The sequence below is a fragment of the Martes martes genome, assembly GCF_963455335.1.
Source record: "Martes martes genome assembly, chromosome: 3".
Lineage (NCBI taxonomy): Eukaryota > Metazoa > Chordata > Mammalia > Carnivora > Mustelidae > Martes > Martes martes.
Window position 1 is genome coordinate 63031440 of NC_137890.1, and position 16401 is coordinate 63047840.

General features: G+C 41.8%; 1 protein-coding gene and 1 pseudogene across 2 annotated transcripts in view; one reads left to right on the top strand and one right to left on the bottom strand.

Moving 5' to 3' along the window:
* The first annotated feature begins 9965 nt into the window (after positions 1-9965).
* Positions 9966-16401, top strand: part of LOC308339387 (small ribosomal subunit protein mS31-like) — a 31963-nt gene continuing 25527 nt past the window's right edge. Inside the window, exons 1-2 of the mRNA XM_080797990.1 lie at positions 9966-10249; positions 15040-15324. Coding sequence (XP_080654116.1) covers positions 10134-10249; positions 15040-15324 — 401 coding nt within the window. The 5' untranslated portion in view covers positions 9966-10133. The remainder of the gene's footprint in view (positions 10250-15039; positions 15325-16401) is intronic.
* On the bottom strand, positions 14036-14858 carry LOC308339808 (ubiquitin-ribosomal protein eS31 fusion protein-like; annotated as a pseudogene). The gene is made up of 2 exons: positions 14838-14858; positions 14036-14478 (listed from the first exon to the last, which is right to left on the bottom strand). The product of its transcript is annotated as a ubiquitin-ribosomal protein eS31 fusion protein-like (transcript).

Genomic DNA, 16401 nt, shown 5'->3' on the forward strand with positions numbered 1-16401 from the left:
AGGTGATGCTAGTGACTGAAAAGTAATGCATAATATAAATTAAATGTGATTGCATAAGAAGTGTATATAGACAGAGCAAGTGTGATGGGAAATGGAATAAAACAAGCAGCAAAAACTTCAATGAATGCATAAGCAAGCAGCCACAGAACCAGAAAAACTCACCTGGGCAGTGACATTTGTGTTCCACTGACCTGCCCTCACAGCAAAGGGGCTTCTCTATTTGCCCTGTTGTGGTCCTAGCATGAACAGATTGGCAGCAATGGCAGATCGGCAGAATATTTCTAACTTTTCCCAAGATGTATTATTTACTTAGCTCTAAGGTGTTTCTTAGAATTAGCATAGTAGTTAAATAATGTACGAAATGAATGTGGGTAGATTCAGTATTACAGGAAGTGCATTAAATGGAAGCGAATTCACTTTTACCATTAACTAAACTGCTATTTTATCATCTTTGCTGCTCTTCTGTAATTTTGTGTAATTTCACCCATTTTCAATATTTTTATATAATTATAATATACACCCAACATCATCTTTCAGTTTAGTGAGCCACTAGTCATTGAATTCCATTTCTAACTCACTAGTGAAAAAATTTCAAACGATCATTAATTCATAGAATGCTTTGGAATCAGAGCAGTATATATATATATATATATATGTACACACACACACACACACATATATATATATAATTGGAGGTGTGTTCATGTGTGTTATGGTAATAAACATAATTATCGTATTATACTCTAGAAAGCTGTCAGCAAAGGCTTCAAATCCCACATTTTCGTAGCAAGGCCAATCCTTTCCCTACTGCACTGCTGTGACACCTGAGGAAGGTGTAATTCTCAACCCTGGTTCTTCCTGTCTGTCCATCTTATTGCACAGAACCAAGAATGCCTTTCTATAGCTCAGGATATGACCCTTCCTAAACTCTCAGACTGGCCTTGTCCAAAGATGTGTTATAATTCGGAATATTTGAAAAACTCTTCCCAACATCCAAGACTAAATGTACATGTTGCTTTAAAATACAACTGAATGTGACATCAATAACATTTTTACTTCTAGATTTCTGCCTTCAAATCACAGATTCCAGAGATCTGCAGCACCATGAGCTGGCTAGAAACTATGTTCTCCTTAATTTTTAAAATTCTTTCATTTTCTTCAGCATCTGCATGTGGAACTATATTAAAATTCTTTTTTTTAATATTTTACTTATTTATTTGACACAGAGAAAGAGAGATCACAAGCAGGCACTGAGGCAGGCAGAGCGAGAGTGGGAAGCAGGCTCCCTGCTGAGCAGAGAGCCATATGGGGGCTCCATCCCAGGACCCTGAGATCATGACCTGAGCCAAAGGCAGAGGCTTAACCCACTGAGCCACCCAGCCACTCCAGAACTATATTAAAATTCTTACAACAGGGGTGCCTGGGTGGCTTAGTCGGTTAAGCTCTGACCCATGATTTTGGCTCAGGTCATGATCTCAGGGTCCTGGGATTGAGTCCTGTGTCGGGCTCCACGCTCAATGAGGTGTCTGCCTCTCTCCCTCTCCCTCTGCCTCTCTATGTGTGCTCTCTCTCTCTCTCTCTCTCTCAAATAAATAAATAAATAAATCCTTTAAAAAAAATTCTTAACAACAATAACAATACACTCTTCCTGGAATTTCTAGTAAAAGTTGAATGATGAAGGTTTAGGTCCAGAAGTAGTAATTGCTGAAAAAATTGGCTTTGGTGTTCTCTAGGAGTGCTATGTTTAAAATCAGAAGACAGCCTTATAAAGGAGAGTGCTTCTTAGCCTTCTAGATAGTTTAACATCCTCAACCAAAATGGTTTTCTGCAGAAGCTTCAAGTTTGGCAAACACATCTCTGCGCCAGGAGGATGGGTCCATCCCAAGTCAAAGGGACAGAAGTTCCTCTGCCTAGGACCCTTCTAGACCTTGCCCTATGTATCTCTTAACCTAGCTGTTCATTTTTTTCTTTTTTAAATTTAAATTCAATTAATTAACATATAATGTTTTATTTATTTCAGGGGTACAGGTCTGTGATTCATCAGTCTTATAGAATACCTAGTATTTGTTACATCACATACCCTCTCCAATGCCCATCGCCCAGTTACCCCATCCCTTCCCCCCGCCCCCAGCAACCCTGTTTGTTTCCTATGATTAAGAGTCTCTTATGGTTTGTAAGAGTCTCTTACAGTTTGGGACTTATGAAGTCTCTCTGGTTTCGTCTTGTTTCATTTTTTCCTCCCTTTCCCTATGATCCTCTGCCTTATTTCTTAAATTCCACATATCAGTGAGATTATATGATAATTATCTTTCTCTGATTGACTTATTTTGCTTACCTAGCTGTTCATTTTTAACACCACTAGTAATGGGACTGACAAACACAAATGCCTCTTGACGTGGAACACAGTGAAAAATATAACTTCAGTTCTGCGTTTCTCCTGATTTAAAAAAACTAATAACTTCAATCTAATCACTAGGAAACAGGAAAAAAAATAAGAGTGCGCTACAAAATAACTCACCTGAACTCTTCAAAAACCTCAAGATCAAACACCTGAAACTAATGTAACATTGTGTGTCAACTATACTTTAATTTAAAAAGAAGTCAAGGTCATGAAGGATGAGGATGCACTGAGGAACTCCACTCAAAGGAGATGGAAGAGGCATGGAATTAAATGCAACCTGTGATCTCTGATCAGGTCCTGGATGAGGAAAACAGTTTCTTTCGCTTTTGCTATAAAGGACATCATTGTGACAGTTGGTGGAATTTGAATAAGGTCTGCAGATTGAATTATAATATTATATTGATGTTAATTTCCTAATTTTATAATTGCACTGTACTTATGTAAGATAATGTCCCTTTTTTTTTTTTAAAGACTTTATTCATCCATTCGACAGACAGAGATCACAAGTAGGCAGAGAGGCAGGCAGAGGCAGAGAGAGGAGGAAGCAGGCTCCCCGCTAAGCAGAAAGCCCGATGCGGGGCTCCATCCCAGGACCCTGGGATTATGACCTGAGCCGAAGGCGGAGGCTTTAACCCACTGAGCCACCCAGGCACCCTGACAATGTCCCTTTTTGAGGAAATACACCCCACATGATTTAGAGGTAAAGTGAATTATCTCTGCAAACTTTTTTCTTTTTTTCTTTTTTAAAGATTTTATATTATTTATTTATTTATTTATTTATTGACAGAGAGAGAGATACAGCAAGAGAGGGAACACAAGCAGGGGGAGCAGGAGAGGGAGAAGCAGACTCCCGCTGAGCAGGAGCCCGATGCTTGGCTTGAACCCAGGACCCTGGGATCATGACCTGAGCCCATGGCAGAGGCTTAACCATTGAGCCACCCATGTGCCCCTCTGCAACTTATTTTCAAGTGTTCTGGGAAAAAATAACAGGTAAGAGAATGAAAGTGATAAAAACAAATGTGATAAACATTAACATTTGGGTAGTCTGGGAAATATTTGTACAACTTTTGCAACTTTTCTGTATGTCTACAATTATTTAAACATAGAAGTTTCATTACAAAAACAAAGTTGTCTCCCTTACAGCTCCTGTAATTTTTAAACTTTCAAAGGATATTACCATTCATCTTTCAATTTTTACTGTAAGAGTAGCAAACACTTCTTTTTTTTTTTAAGATTTTATTTATTTATTTGACAGAGAGAGACACAGCGAGAGAAGGAACACAAGCAGAGAGAGTGGGAGAGGGAGAAGCAGGCTTCCTGCTGAGCAGGGAGCTGAAGTGGGGCTCGATCCCAGGACCCTGGGATCACGACCTGAGCTGAAGGCAGACACCTAATGACTGAGCCACCCAGGCGCCCCATGTTGTTGTTGTTGTTTAAGATTTTATTTTTAAGTAATCTCAACACCCAACATGGGGCTCAAACTTGCAACCCCGAGATCAGGAGTTGTGTGCTCTACCAACTGCGCCAGCCAGGTGCCCCCTGAGCTACGAAGTTTTAGTGTGATTGTTTTATTCTTCATTTCTTTGCTTTCGATTTCTTGGAAAAAGTATAAATAGTTTAAAAACACACGTTAGAGTTTATTTTTCTTTAATTATGTGAATTTTGTGGGTGGTCTATGTCACATGGCAAACTTCAAATAGTTTTGTCTGCTTATAGTACTGGACCCTGTGTCAGTCTGTCTCCAGGTGTTAAGGAGGTAAGAAGATCCATGAAGTTAACTCTCTGACATACAGCAGCAAATCCTCCTTTTTTGTTGACTTTGACGTCTGCTTGGCATTGTGAAGCAATGCTAAACAATGTCATCAGTATAAATATTTGAGACCTGGGGCACCTGGGTGACTCAGTATATTAAGTGTCTAACTGTTGATTTTAGCTCGGGTCATGATCTCAGGGTCCTGGGTTCCCGTTCAGTGGGGATTCTTCTCCCTCTCCCTCTACCCCTCCCGCTGCTCTCTAAATAAATAATAAATAAATAAAAATATTTGAGACCTGAATATTTTCTTCAATGATCCTTTGAACATTCATGACTTGTCTATGTATTATTTTAGGTTACCTTGGTATCAGGGGCACCTGGGTGGCTCAGTCATTAAGCGTCTGCCTTCAGCTCAGGTCATGACCCCAAGATCCTGGAATCGAGCCCTGCATCAGGCTCCCTGTTCTGCAGGAGACCTGCTTCTCGCTCTCCCACTCCCCCTGCTGTGTTCCCTCTCTTGCTGTCTCTCTCTCTCTGTCAAATAAATTAAAAAAAAAAAAAAAAAAGGTTTGCTTGGCATCATCTCTAACGTTACTGCATGATGGCAAATTTATTGCTACTTTCCTTTTTAAAGATTTTATTTATGAGAGAGAGAGAAAAAAAAAGAGAGAGAGAGAGAGGGAGAGAGAGCACAAATGAGAGGGGAGGGGCAGAGGGAGAAGCGGGGTGGTGTGGAGTGGTGATCCCAGGATGTTGAGATCATGACCTGAGTTGAAGGCAGACACTTACCTGACAGAGCCACCCAGGCACCCTCCAATTTATTGCTACTTTATTCAACAGGGTTATCTCATATTTTATAAACAAAATCAAAATCAGCTTGAAGAAGCCCTTTTTTTTTTAAACAGTACGATCAATACCTATAATCTTCATCTGAAACACAGGCTCATTAAAATCTCTCCAGTGAACAGCTCCCTAAAGCTTTGTTTGCTTTTTCTTAATTTGTCCAACCACACTAACCTCAGAGGCATGGTTTTGCCGACACCAGCACTTGGATGTTGTCAAGTGAACTTTGACATTCAGGCTGGAATGATGCCAGTGAAACACAAACGTGCCATTGAGCCGGCATGAGAGCCAGTGAAAAGCCCTGATTAGGAGTCAGCAGGCTGTGGGCTAGCACTTACTAGTCATGTGACTTCGGGTGACTCAGTGAACTTCTCTGAGGCTCATTTTCTTGTTAGTACAATGGGGATAAAAATCCTTGCTCTGGGGCACTTGGGTGGCTCAGCTAGTTGGGCATCTGCCGTCGGCTCAGGTCCTGTTCCTGGGATTGAGCCCTGCACCGGGCTCCCCACTCAGTGGGGAGTTTGCTTCTCCCTCTCCTTCTGCGTGCTCTCTCTCTCAAATAAATAAATAAAATCCTTAAAAAATAAAAATGAAAATCCTTGTCCTGCCTTCCTCTATTAGTATCACAATGACCAAATTAAATAATGTATGTGATACTTCTTTGTAATATTTTATATAAACTGAAATAAGTTCTTACACGATTATCAAGATAGTTGGAAATTAAAAAAAAAAAAAAAGACAAAACAAGACAGCAGAGTGGCTGGTACGGTGAATGGACGTAATTAAAAGTTTGCTGAGAGGTGGTAGCAAGTCTCCAAAGGTGGGCCCTAGGAGCCACTCCTCCTAGTGTCCGGGGGAGATACAGTTCCTCTCCTTAGAATCTGGGCTGGCCTTATGGCTCATTTTTTACCAGTGGAATACCACAGCAGTGATACTCTGTGATTTCCAATGCTAGGTCCTAAAAAGCTGTGCAGCGTTACACTGGGCCTCATGGAACACTCACTGTATATAAGGCTATAAGGTAAGTTGGTCTCTATGTAAAAAACTCAAATACTCTAAGATGTTACGTTGTAAGGAAGCCCCAGCTAGGCAGGTAGAGAGGTGCAGGGCAGGAAAAAGATCTCTTTTCCTTCCACCCATCTTAGGTTCAATGGCTGGGACCCTGTAAATTAGACTAACAGAAGACAGGTTAACAAGAGAAAAACAAATAGAAGTTCATTAATGCATATGCCACACAGACATATCTCTGTGTCTGAGAGCATTCGGAGATGAGTAATTCAAAGAGATGGTTAGAATTTGGGCTTTTATAGCATCTTAAGAAAACAGTGGTGAATTTTCAGGGAAGTCACAAGACCAGGGCAAAGGACTTTCAGTTTCTAGGGCAGCAAATCATAAAAAGGCAAATATATGGGGGGGGAACTAATGTAAACTAAGGGCTAGTTAGTAAAGTTATTTATGTGGATCCCTTCAGTGCCATTTCTGGGCTGACATTTCTAGAGGTGTAGCCAGTGCTTAACTTGTCTTTCCTGGTAGAGAAGGGAGGGGGAACACCTTCAAAAGTTTATGTCCTGCATTTAGGCAAATAGGGGGAGGGCAGAGAGCTCCACTTGTATTTGCATCTTAAATGTCCACAGCTCAAAATGATCTTTATGACCCAAGTGGTATATTTTAAGGTGGCATATTTTGCTACCCTTCAGAGGCCATGCAGAGAGAGAGGAAGCAAGAGAGAGAGAGAGAGAGAATATTACTCGGCCAGGCCCTGTGTCTTCCAGCCATCCCAGCTGTGCCATTAAATATGTGAATGAGAATAACATCTGGGACGTCCAATCCAGACTAGCTGTTATCTGACTGTAGCCACATGACTAACCCCAACGGGGAACCGCCCAGCTGCACCCAGTGAACCACAGAACTGTGAGAGAGAATAAACTGTTGTTTTAAGCCACTAAGTTTTGGGGTGGTGTGTTACACAGCAATCGGTAACTGGAATATAGAATAATTTTTGACTTTTCCGCTCATGGAAAGCTTGTCAAGTTAATTAGTGTAGAATTTCATGAGACATTTAGGACAAAGTCCCTGATGTGTATCAGGACTTATTTCAGTTGATTTGCTGCCTCTTGCCAAAGGCACATTGTTCTAGAAAGTGCATTTCAGGGGGCAATGAGAAGAAAATGATTAGTGAGTCCACGGCAGAATAGAAGAAGGAGGAAAAACATTTTCTACTTTCAGGCTACATTTTTGTTGTTTTTATAAATAATTGCTTTGAACCATTGCACAAATTATACTTTTTCACAGGACAGGTTTTTTCTTTTCTTTTTCTTAGGATATATTAAAATTCTCCTGTGGTTTAATTTGTGACCAATTTTATAATTGCAGATTTCTAACTGCTTTAATTAACTTTTTTGTTCAAATCAGTTTTGCTGAGATATATTATTTACATACAGTAAAATTCACACATCTTAGGTGTACACGTCTTGAGTTTTGGTAAGTGTGAAAGGCCATGACCCCCACCAGAATCAAGATATAGAGTATTTCAATAAGTTTTTTTTTTTAAGATTTTATTTATTTATTTGACAGCCAAAAATCACAAGCAGGCAGAGAGGCAGGTGGTGGGGGGGGGCAGGCTCCCCACTGAGCAGAGAGCCCCATGTGGGGCTTAATCCCAGGACCCTGGGGTCATGACCTGAGTCGAAGACAGAGGCTTAACCCACTGAGCCACCCAGGCGCCCTGAGTATTTCAATAAGTTTAAAAAGTTCCCTCATGTTCTGTCGTACCCAATCACCTCCTTCCATCCCCACTTCCTGGTAACTTTTGATCTGATTTCTTCCCTTTAGCTCTGTCTTCTTCACACTGTTATGGAAGCAGAATCATACAGTGTATGGTCTCTTACATCTGGCTCTGTTCGCTGAGCATTATGACTTTGACGTTCGTCAGAAGTTAATAGTCTGATCATCACTTTTAATAGTACACCAATTATAACACTTTTTCTTTAAGTGCATCCTAAGTGAATGTAGAGCTACGAATAGCTAAATAAGCCATACTGTCATTGTAGTATATCTCAAAATTCTATCTGAAGACCACCTGCACCAGAATCACCTGGGGTGCTTGCTAGAATCTCGGATTCAGATCTTTTGACCTACTCAGTTATGTGTTTAGTGACCACCTCCTTGTGACTTTATGCATAAGTAAAATCATAAACCCTCAGGTACTCCAAGATGAACAAGAATATCAGAGTTAAGTGGTTCTGAGTTTGAATCTAGCTCTGCCATTGATTAGCTGCAAGAAGTTGGGCAAATTTCCTAAACTCTCTGCACCTATTTTGTACTTGGAAATAATTAATGTATTCACCAAATATTTTTGAGCATCTATCGTATGACAGGCATGGTTCTAGGAACTAGAACTGCAGCAGTGAATAAGACAAAGTCCATTCCTTCACGGAACACACATTCTGTCAGAGTGAGATAACAAAAGCACATAAATATGAGATAAATTTCCGTTAATGATACTCTGTAGAAAATGAAACAAGGTTTTGACATAGAGGGTACCTTAGTTAAGATATAACCTAGACTACTTGTCACAGAGAAACTAAGAAATACATTTAAACAAGAAGGAAGTGTTCCCCTCCCCCCTTCCTTTGTGAGAGTCTGGAGGAGGCAGCAAGGGACAGAGGCAGGGTGGCTCTCACCTTTATCTCTGAAAGGCTTCATCTCTCCATCTCCTAGCTGCTTCGACTCCTATAATCTTGTCTGTATGCCAACTAGGAGGAAAGAGGAAAAGTTTTAGGGGAATTTGTGCCCATTTTTTTATGGGTACATCGCTTCTATTCACATTCTGTTGGTAAAATGTAGAGGTACCTGTCTGCAAGGAAGGCTGGGAAATGTCATTTCTGCTGTGGCCACATAGAGTGAAAACTCCAGAGGAAGAGGCAAATGGGGATTGGTAGACAACCGCAATCCCTGCCAGAAAGTGTGACTGGGTGGTGCAGGAGGCTATTTTAACTAGGGTAATCATTAAAGGCCTCTTTTGGAAAGCAGTAGTTGAGAGTCTGGGCCGCCTGGGTGGCTCAGTCTTTTGAGCGTGGACTCTTGGTTTCGACTCAGGTCCTGATCTCATAGGTCCTGGGATGGCGGCCCACCTCTGGCTGTGCACTCAGCAGGAGTCAGCTTGGACATTCTCTCCCTCTGCTTGTACTCTCTTTCAGTCTTTCTAAAATAAATAAATAAATCTTTCAAAAATCTATTTTAAAATTTTAAAAAAGAAGAAGAAAGGAAGGAAGAAAGAGTAAATTTCAGTCCCTACTAATTCATGAAGCACATTTTCCTCAACATGTTTATGACTCATACGCTTTTCTGTATTTCCGTTTACAAAAAACTCGCCACCTATCTTGATTGTCTCTTGAAATGGTAGGGGGAAAATTGATGTCAGCCTTCAGCGGCCACCATGCAAGTCCAGTCCAGAGGTTCGCATGTGATTTATCAGCCGGCCTTCTCCCCGGGGTTTATGCTCAAGCACTTCGAGGTTTGGCCACCCCTCATTCATCCTTCACTGCCTTCCTCAAGGGCAGGAAGAAACCACGCCTTTCTCTTGCAGATTTTTCTCTCTGAAACAATTTCGGGGTGGGGGGCGGGCGAAGAAACATACATGTCTCATGTTTTGACGCTACATCAAGAACAGAGACTGAAAAGAAATACTAATTTCTACGTTCTAGGGTAATTTTTCTTTTGTAACATTGTGGCCACGGACCATTCTGAGAATGTGATGAACGCTGTGCATCTTCTCCCCCAGACGCCGCCCAGTAGGGTCAGTTCTCCGCCTCTTCCCCGCCCCCCAAAGTAGTATTGCACACTAGATCACTCCTTCCACTCTCTTCCTCTCCCGTGCGGGTCCTGATGCCTGAACCAGCGCATCTTAGCTGAACTCAGGCATCCACTCCACCTAGGACACTAGCACCGTCGGTACGCGGCTGACGGGGCCCGGCCGCGGACGAGCCCGGAACTCAGTTACCGGCCCCTGTTGCCCACCGGAACGTGAAGGGACGGAACGCACCAGGCTGGAGAACGGAAAGAGAGAGCGAGGGACGTGTTTGGCAGAGGGACGGCCTGATCGTTTATGCTGCCGGTTTGGTTTGTCTCTTGGCAATGTTTCCGAGGGTCTCCGCGATCCTACCCCTAAGGCCCGTCTCCCGCTTCCCTTTATACTCTGGAGGCTCAGAGGCTACGATTGTGCTACTCGGTGCTCCGCACGGAACGGTCAGGTACCGCATTTCGGCGCTGTTGGCCTTACGGGTGTTAAGGCAACCTCCGGGCTCCCTCCGGGGCATTCGGTGGTCATTCTCCGCTTCCTGGGGTGGATGTTCCAGCCCGCGGGATCTCAGAGGCCGTTGCTTTAAAGCTGAGGAAAGGGAAATCCCAGAAAGCTAAAATGACTTGCCCAAGGTCATAACGTGAGTGAGAAACAGAGCTACGGTTACAAGGTTGGCTCCTGTCCCGAGCGCTCTGCTCTACACCGCGCCGCCTACCTCTTGCCACGCCTCCCCTCGTTCAGTCCGGGCTCCAGAAGCAAAGTTGTCTCACCTTCCCCCCCCCCTCCCCAAGACTATAACGGTCTCATTCCTGCCTCCATTTATTCTTTGATTCGACATTTAAAGTACCTACACTGTACCGATACTGGCGTTAAACCCCGAATAACACCAGTTCTGCCACCACGAAGCTTATAGTTCACCAAGCATGCAATTCAAGTTTAGCGGAGTGAGGCTGAGATGGTGTGGGTAGCACAGAATGCTTTATTAATTCCAGTCATGGCTGGGTGAGCAAGTCGGGACAGCTAACTATTGCAGGAGAGGTTCAGGGTATCCTTTCTGGAAAAGAAGTCTGATAAAATCTAAAGGGGGACCAAGGGTTGGAGCTAGCCAGGCAAGAAAAGTAGTTATGCGTCTTTCGTCTTGCTGTTTATTCTCTAAGAACCCTCATCATTATGGAAACTTAATTCTGCTGCATATAATCCAAGCAGAACGATTTGGGGCCAGGGCCACTATGATTAAGTGTAGCTCAAAGCAGGTTAGTAGCAATGGAGATGGGAAGAAGTAGCTGGATGGAGGAGAAAAATCAGGTAGAACTGATATGATGTGACATGAAATAAGGGTAAGGTAGAGAAAAGATTTAAGCAGGCTACCCTACAAGACAGGTGTACTGTTAATGTTAATAGAAGATTGAGGAGCAGCTTTGAGAAAGCTTTTAAAATATGTCATAGTTTTTAGAATTCAAAATATCTGTTATGGTAAGAAGCCCCTTCAGTACAGAAGGGTGAAAAATGGATAGTCAGTATTAGAGGGGAGCTCTTGAAGGTGATTTTGGATGTGTTGTATTTGAAGTGCTGATGAAATGCTCTCAGTGGAAACAAGCCCTGGTGGGAGGTTATGACCAAAGTTTTATTATTTTAGTGTTATGGAGTTACTGCCCATACGTGATTTTCCTGTACTAAACATAGATTACTTTCTGTGGCCCTGTAGTAGTCTTGGAAGGAAACATTGAAAGATGGGAGGTTATATGTGAGAGTCTCCTGATTGCCACCTTTGTTATAATACCTTTAATATTTAACTTTAACATGTGAAATAATATTTTCCTAAACTGAATCGTACCGTATATTGAATGATATGATGAAGATCCTGTGTACTGATTATAAAGATATTAATTATGTAATTGGTTTTGCATTCTAATTGTTTAGTGCCTCGAGTTGATAGCCTTTGATATTTTTATAAGCAAATCAAATAGTCTGTTTCAGAATTCTTGGAAGTAGCCATTTTTTTCTTTCATTAAAGGGTCCCTAGTCTGGTACTGCTATTGGCTAGCTTTGAGAACTTGATATAATATGTAGCCCAGGGTCTGATGTGCGGTCTTGAGATGAGTTGTATCAGAAGCACCTGGCATCTTGGTTAAATGCAGGTCCTTGTGCAGCATACCAAACTTAGCAACCAAGAATCTCAGGAATGTATTTTAAATAAGCTCCCTACGTAATTCAGATGATCCCTAAAGGTTAAGAACCACTGATTTAGCCTCTTTAAGCATCAGTTGCTTATGTAAAACAGAAGTAGTAAAACCTGTCCTGTAAAATTGTAAGGATTAAAGGACGTGTGTCACGTAGCTCCTCAGATACGCGGTCCTCTGATGGGCAGTATCAGTATTACTTGGAAATTTGTTAGAAATGCAAACACTTTGAGTCCCTCCTCAAAGCTACTGAATAAGGATTCCTTGGTGGGACCCCTAGGTAATTCTTACGCATATTGAAGTTTAAGAAACAGTGTTCTAGCCTGTTAGCTTCAGAAAGATAGGGACCATGAGATTCTTATTTACTATTGTATCCTATCGTCAATGCATAGTATAGTATCCAGCACAGAGTAGATATTCATTGTATTTAATGAATGACTTTTTGTACATTTTACCTTTCTAATCTAACACATTCATTAGCTTTTTATGTTTTTAAAAATATTTTCTTTCTTTCTTTTTTTTTAAAGATTTATTTATTTGGGATAGAGAGTGTGAGAGAGTACACCCACGAGCAGGGGGAGAGGGAGAGGGAGAAGCAGGCTCTCCCCTGAGCAGGGAGCCCCACGTGGAGGACGTGGGGCTGGATCCCAGAACCGTGGCCTGAGCGGAAGGCAGATGCTTAACTGACTGAGCCACCCAGGTGCCCTAGCTTTTTAATTTCTTCAATATCAGGACACCTGGGTGGTGCAGTTGGTTAAATGTCTGACTCAGTTTCAGCTCAGGTCATGATCTCAGGGTCCTGAGAATGAGCCTCACATCGGGCTCCATGCTCAGCTTCCTTGGGATTCTTTCTCCCTCTGCCCCTTCTGTTGGTGCTTGCGTTCTTGCTCACACGCTCTCTCTCTCAAATATATAAATGAATCTCTAAAAAAGAAAAAAAGTTCGTCAATATCAAGTATCAAAAGGTTTTTAACACCACAAAATAAAATCAGATATTTGGGTGACTTAGATTTGGCAAATCTTTTGCATGAATTTGAAATAGATGTAATCATTTGTGTCATTCTTTTTCACAAATGTATTTAATGAAAAAGCGGAAAGTAGCCATTGAATATCCTTTTTACTGTTCCATTTCAGCTTAGTTTACAAATGGTGATTGGTTAAATGACATGTAGCTCAATGAGAAAGTTGATCAGATTAGAATAACACCCAGACATTAGAATAATACTCAGACATGTTTTTTAAAGAAAGTAACTTTTCTTTATTAATAGAAATTTCTGGGGGCGCCTGGGTGGCTCAGTGGGTTAAGCCTCTGCCTTCAGCTCAGGTCATGATCTCAGGGTCCTGGGATCAAGCCCCGCATCGGGGCGCTCTGCTCAGCAGGGAGCCTGCCTCCCCCCCTCTCTCTGCCTGCTTGTGACGTCTCTGTCAAATAAATGAGTAAAATCTTAAAAAAAAAAAAAAGAAATTTCTTTATTTTTATACCTTTTAAAGAGGTAGTATTATGCTAAGAACAAGGACTTGGTAGTCAGTCAGTTTGGGGTTTGAGAATAGTAAATTGCAATTTATTAACTCTGTCACGGTTTTTGCAACCTTTTTTTTTTAAGGTTTTATTTTTACTTATTTGAGAGAAAGGCAGAGAGAGGGCACAAGCAGGGGGAGCGGCATGCAGAGGGAGAAGTGGACTCCCCAGCAAGGAGCCTGATGTGGGACTCAATCCCAGGACCCTGGGGTCATGACCTGAGCCAAAGGCAGACACTTAACTGACTGAGCCACCCAGGCAGCCTGTGGAATCCTTTTTTTTTTTTTAAATGTTAGTTCGTGTCTTTTTTTTTTTTTAAGATTTTATTTATTTGTTTGACAGAGAGAGATCACAAGTAGGCAGAGAGGCAGGCAGAGACAGAGAGAGGGGGAAGCAGGCTCCCTGTTGAGCAGGAAGCCCAAATGTGGGACTCCATCCCAAGACCCTGGGATCATGACCTGAGCTGAAGGCAGAGGCTTTAACCCACTGAGCCACCCGGGCACCCCATAGTTCATGTCTTTTATCAACGCATATACAATTACTTGTTTTCCAGTTTGTTGAAGCAATAGGTCAGACAGCATTTGTCACAGTAATGTCTGTCAGAGTGGCTAGCCATGAAACTCCAGCACCACATCCATCTGAAGGGCACTTCTGATTCCACTTTATAGTATTTCAGGACAGCTAACTTAACCTTCTTTCCCTCATGAGGAATTCTCAAGAAGAATTTCTTGAGAGTGGTATAAGACTTCTTCCTTTTCTTAGCACCACCATGAAGTCTCAGCCAAAGATGAGGAGTGGACTCCTTTTAAATGTTGTGTCAGACAGAGTACGTCCATCTTCCAGGTGCTTGCCAACAAAGATCAGTCTCTGCTGGTCAGGAGGAATTCCTTCCTTATCCCGAATCTTGGCCTTTACAGTTTCTATTGTATCTGAGGGTTCATCCTGGAAAGTGGTCTTTCCCCATAAGGTTTTTATGAAAATCTTTCATCTTGGTGATATTTCCACCACAGATGGTGGATCACAAAGTTATCACCTTTTTTAAATGTCACAGAATGCATAGAAAATGATCTTGTGTCAAACTTTGAGGTAAACGGAGGGAGGCAACAGATAGGAGCTCCAGCAGCCCCAGGCTTCACCCAGCTACCCCAAGGACCAGGTGATCAGTCAGTCTCAGCACACCTGTAACCCGTTTGTGACTCACCAGTGTATCTTAGGCCTTAGTGAGCCCTGCGCTACATGAACTTGGGTAAATCACTTCGCTTCTCTGGTTTCTATTTTCCTTATCTGTAGAATGGGGGAAATACGGAGTTGTTGCGGGTATGAGGAAATGTAATAAATACTTTGCACCAGACTAAGCACATAGTATATATTTAATAAATGTTACGTTGTTCTTGTTACGGTTGCTGACAATAATAATAAAAACAAAAGGGAAGGATTTGAATTAGAAAAGTTTAAAAACATGTAAAAGCAGTGTTTTGAATCCTTGCTTTATTATTTTGGATTGTATTTTTCATTTTTTTTTTCTTTAATGCTTCTTTCTAGGACAAAAAATAATGTCCAAAGATACTTTGGCACTAACAGTGTGATTTATAGCAAGAAAGATGAGCAGTCTGCTCCAACGCATGGGATTTCCAAAGAAACAGAGAGCCAAGAGAGTGTAAAGGAGAATACAAAAAAAGACTTGTTAGATATTATTAAGGGCATGAAAATTGAGTTAAGCACAGTAAATGTACAAACAACAAAGCCCTCAAGCAGAAGACAACTCAAGAGTGTGGAAGCTACAATTGGCAGGCTTCAAAAAACTCTGGAAGATGCCCCAAAGAAGAGGTAAATTGAACTGAATTTCAATTACATTGAAAGTAATCTTTGAAACTCTTTCTTTTAGGAACAAAAATTGAAATTAGAGGACCTGGGAGATGCTACATGAAAACTTAATCTGTAAACACAGAGACTGTAGCACATGAAAGATACTGTTAGCCTTCTATATTTAAATAGGAAGGGGAGAGGCACCTGGCTGGCTCAGTGTGTTGAGCATGTGACCCCTGATCTTGAGGTTGTGAGTTCAAGTCCCATATTGGGTTTAGAGGTTACTTTAAAATCTTTGGGGCGGTGGCTCAGGTGCTGGGTGTCTGCCTTTGGCTCAGGTCATGATCCCAGCGTCCTGGGATTGAGCCCCACATCAGGCTTCCTGCTCCTCGGGAAGCCTGGTTCTCCCTCTCCTGCTTCCCCTGCTTATATTCCCTCTCTCACTCTCTCTCTGTCAAATAAATAAATAAAATCTTTTAAAAAATAAAATAAAATCTTTAAGGGGAGCCTGGGTGGCTCAGTTGGTTAAGCATCTGACTTTTGATCTCAGCTCAGGTCTTGATCTCCAGGTCACGAGTTCAAGCCCAGTGTTGGCCTCCACTCTGGGTGGGGGGTGGGGTGGCCTACTTAAAAATTTTTAAAATTGGAAAAAAAAAAATCTTTAAATAGGAAGGGGACATCTGCATACAATTTAGAGAGGAAAAGAGTCAAGATCTAATTGAGAATTCCACATGTTTTCTTACATGTTCATCAGTGTTATTAACTGCAACTTAATTGCCTCTTTAAACTGTTAATTACCAAATTGTTTATATCCTGATTTGGAGGTAGCCTCATGTCTCTGAAGGACTGGGTTTGAAATTTCCATTTTTTTTTTTAAGATTTTATTTATTTATTTGACAGACAGAGATCACAGTTAGGCAGAGAGGCAGGCAGAGAGAGGAAGGGAAGCAGGCTTCCCACTGAGCAGAGAGCCTGATGTGGGGCTCGATTCCAGGACCCTGGGATCATGACCTGAGCCGAAGGCAGAGGCTTTAACCCACTGAGCCACCCAGGCACCCCTGAAATTTCCATTTTAAAAATTCCACTGAGGATAGAATT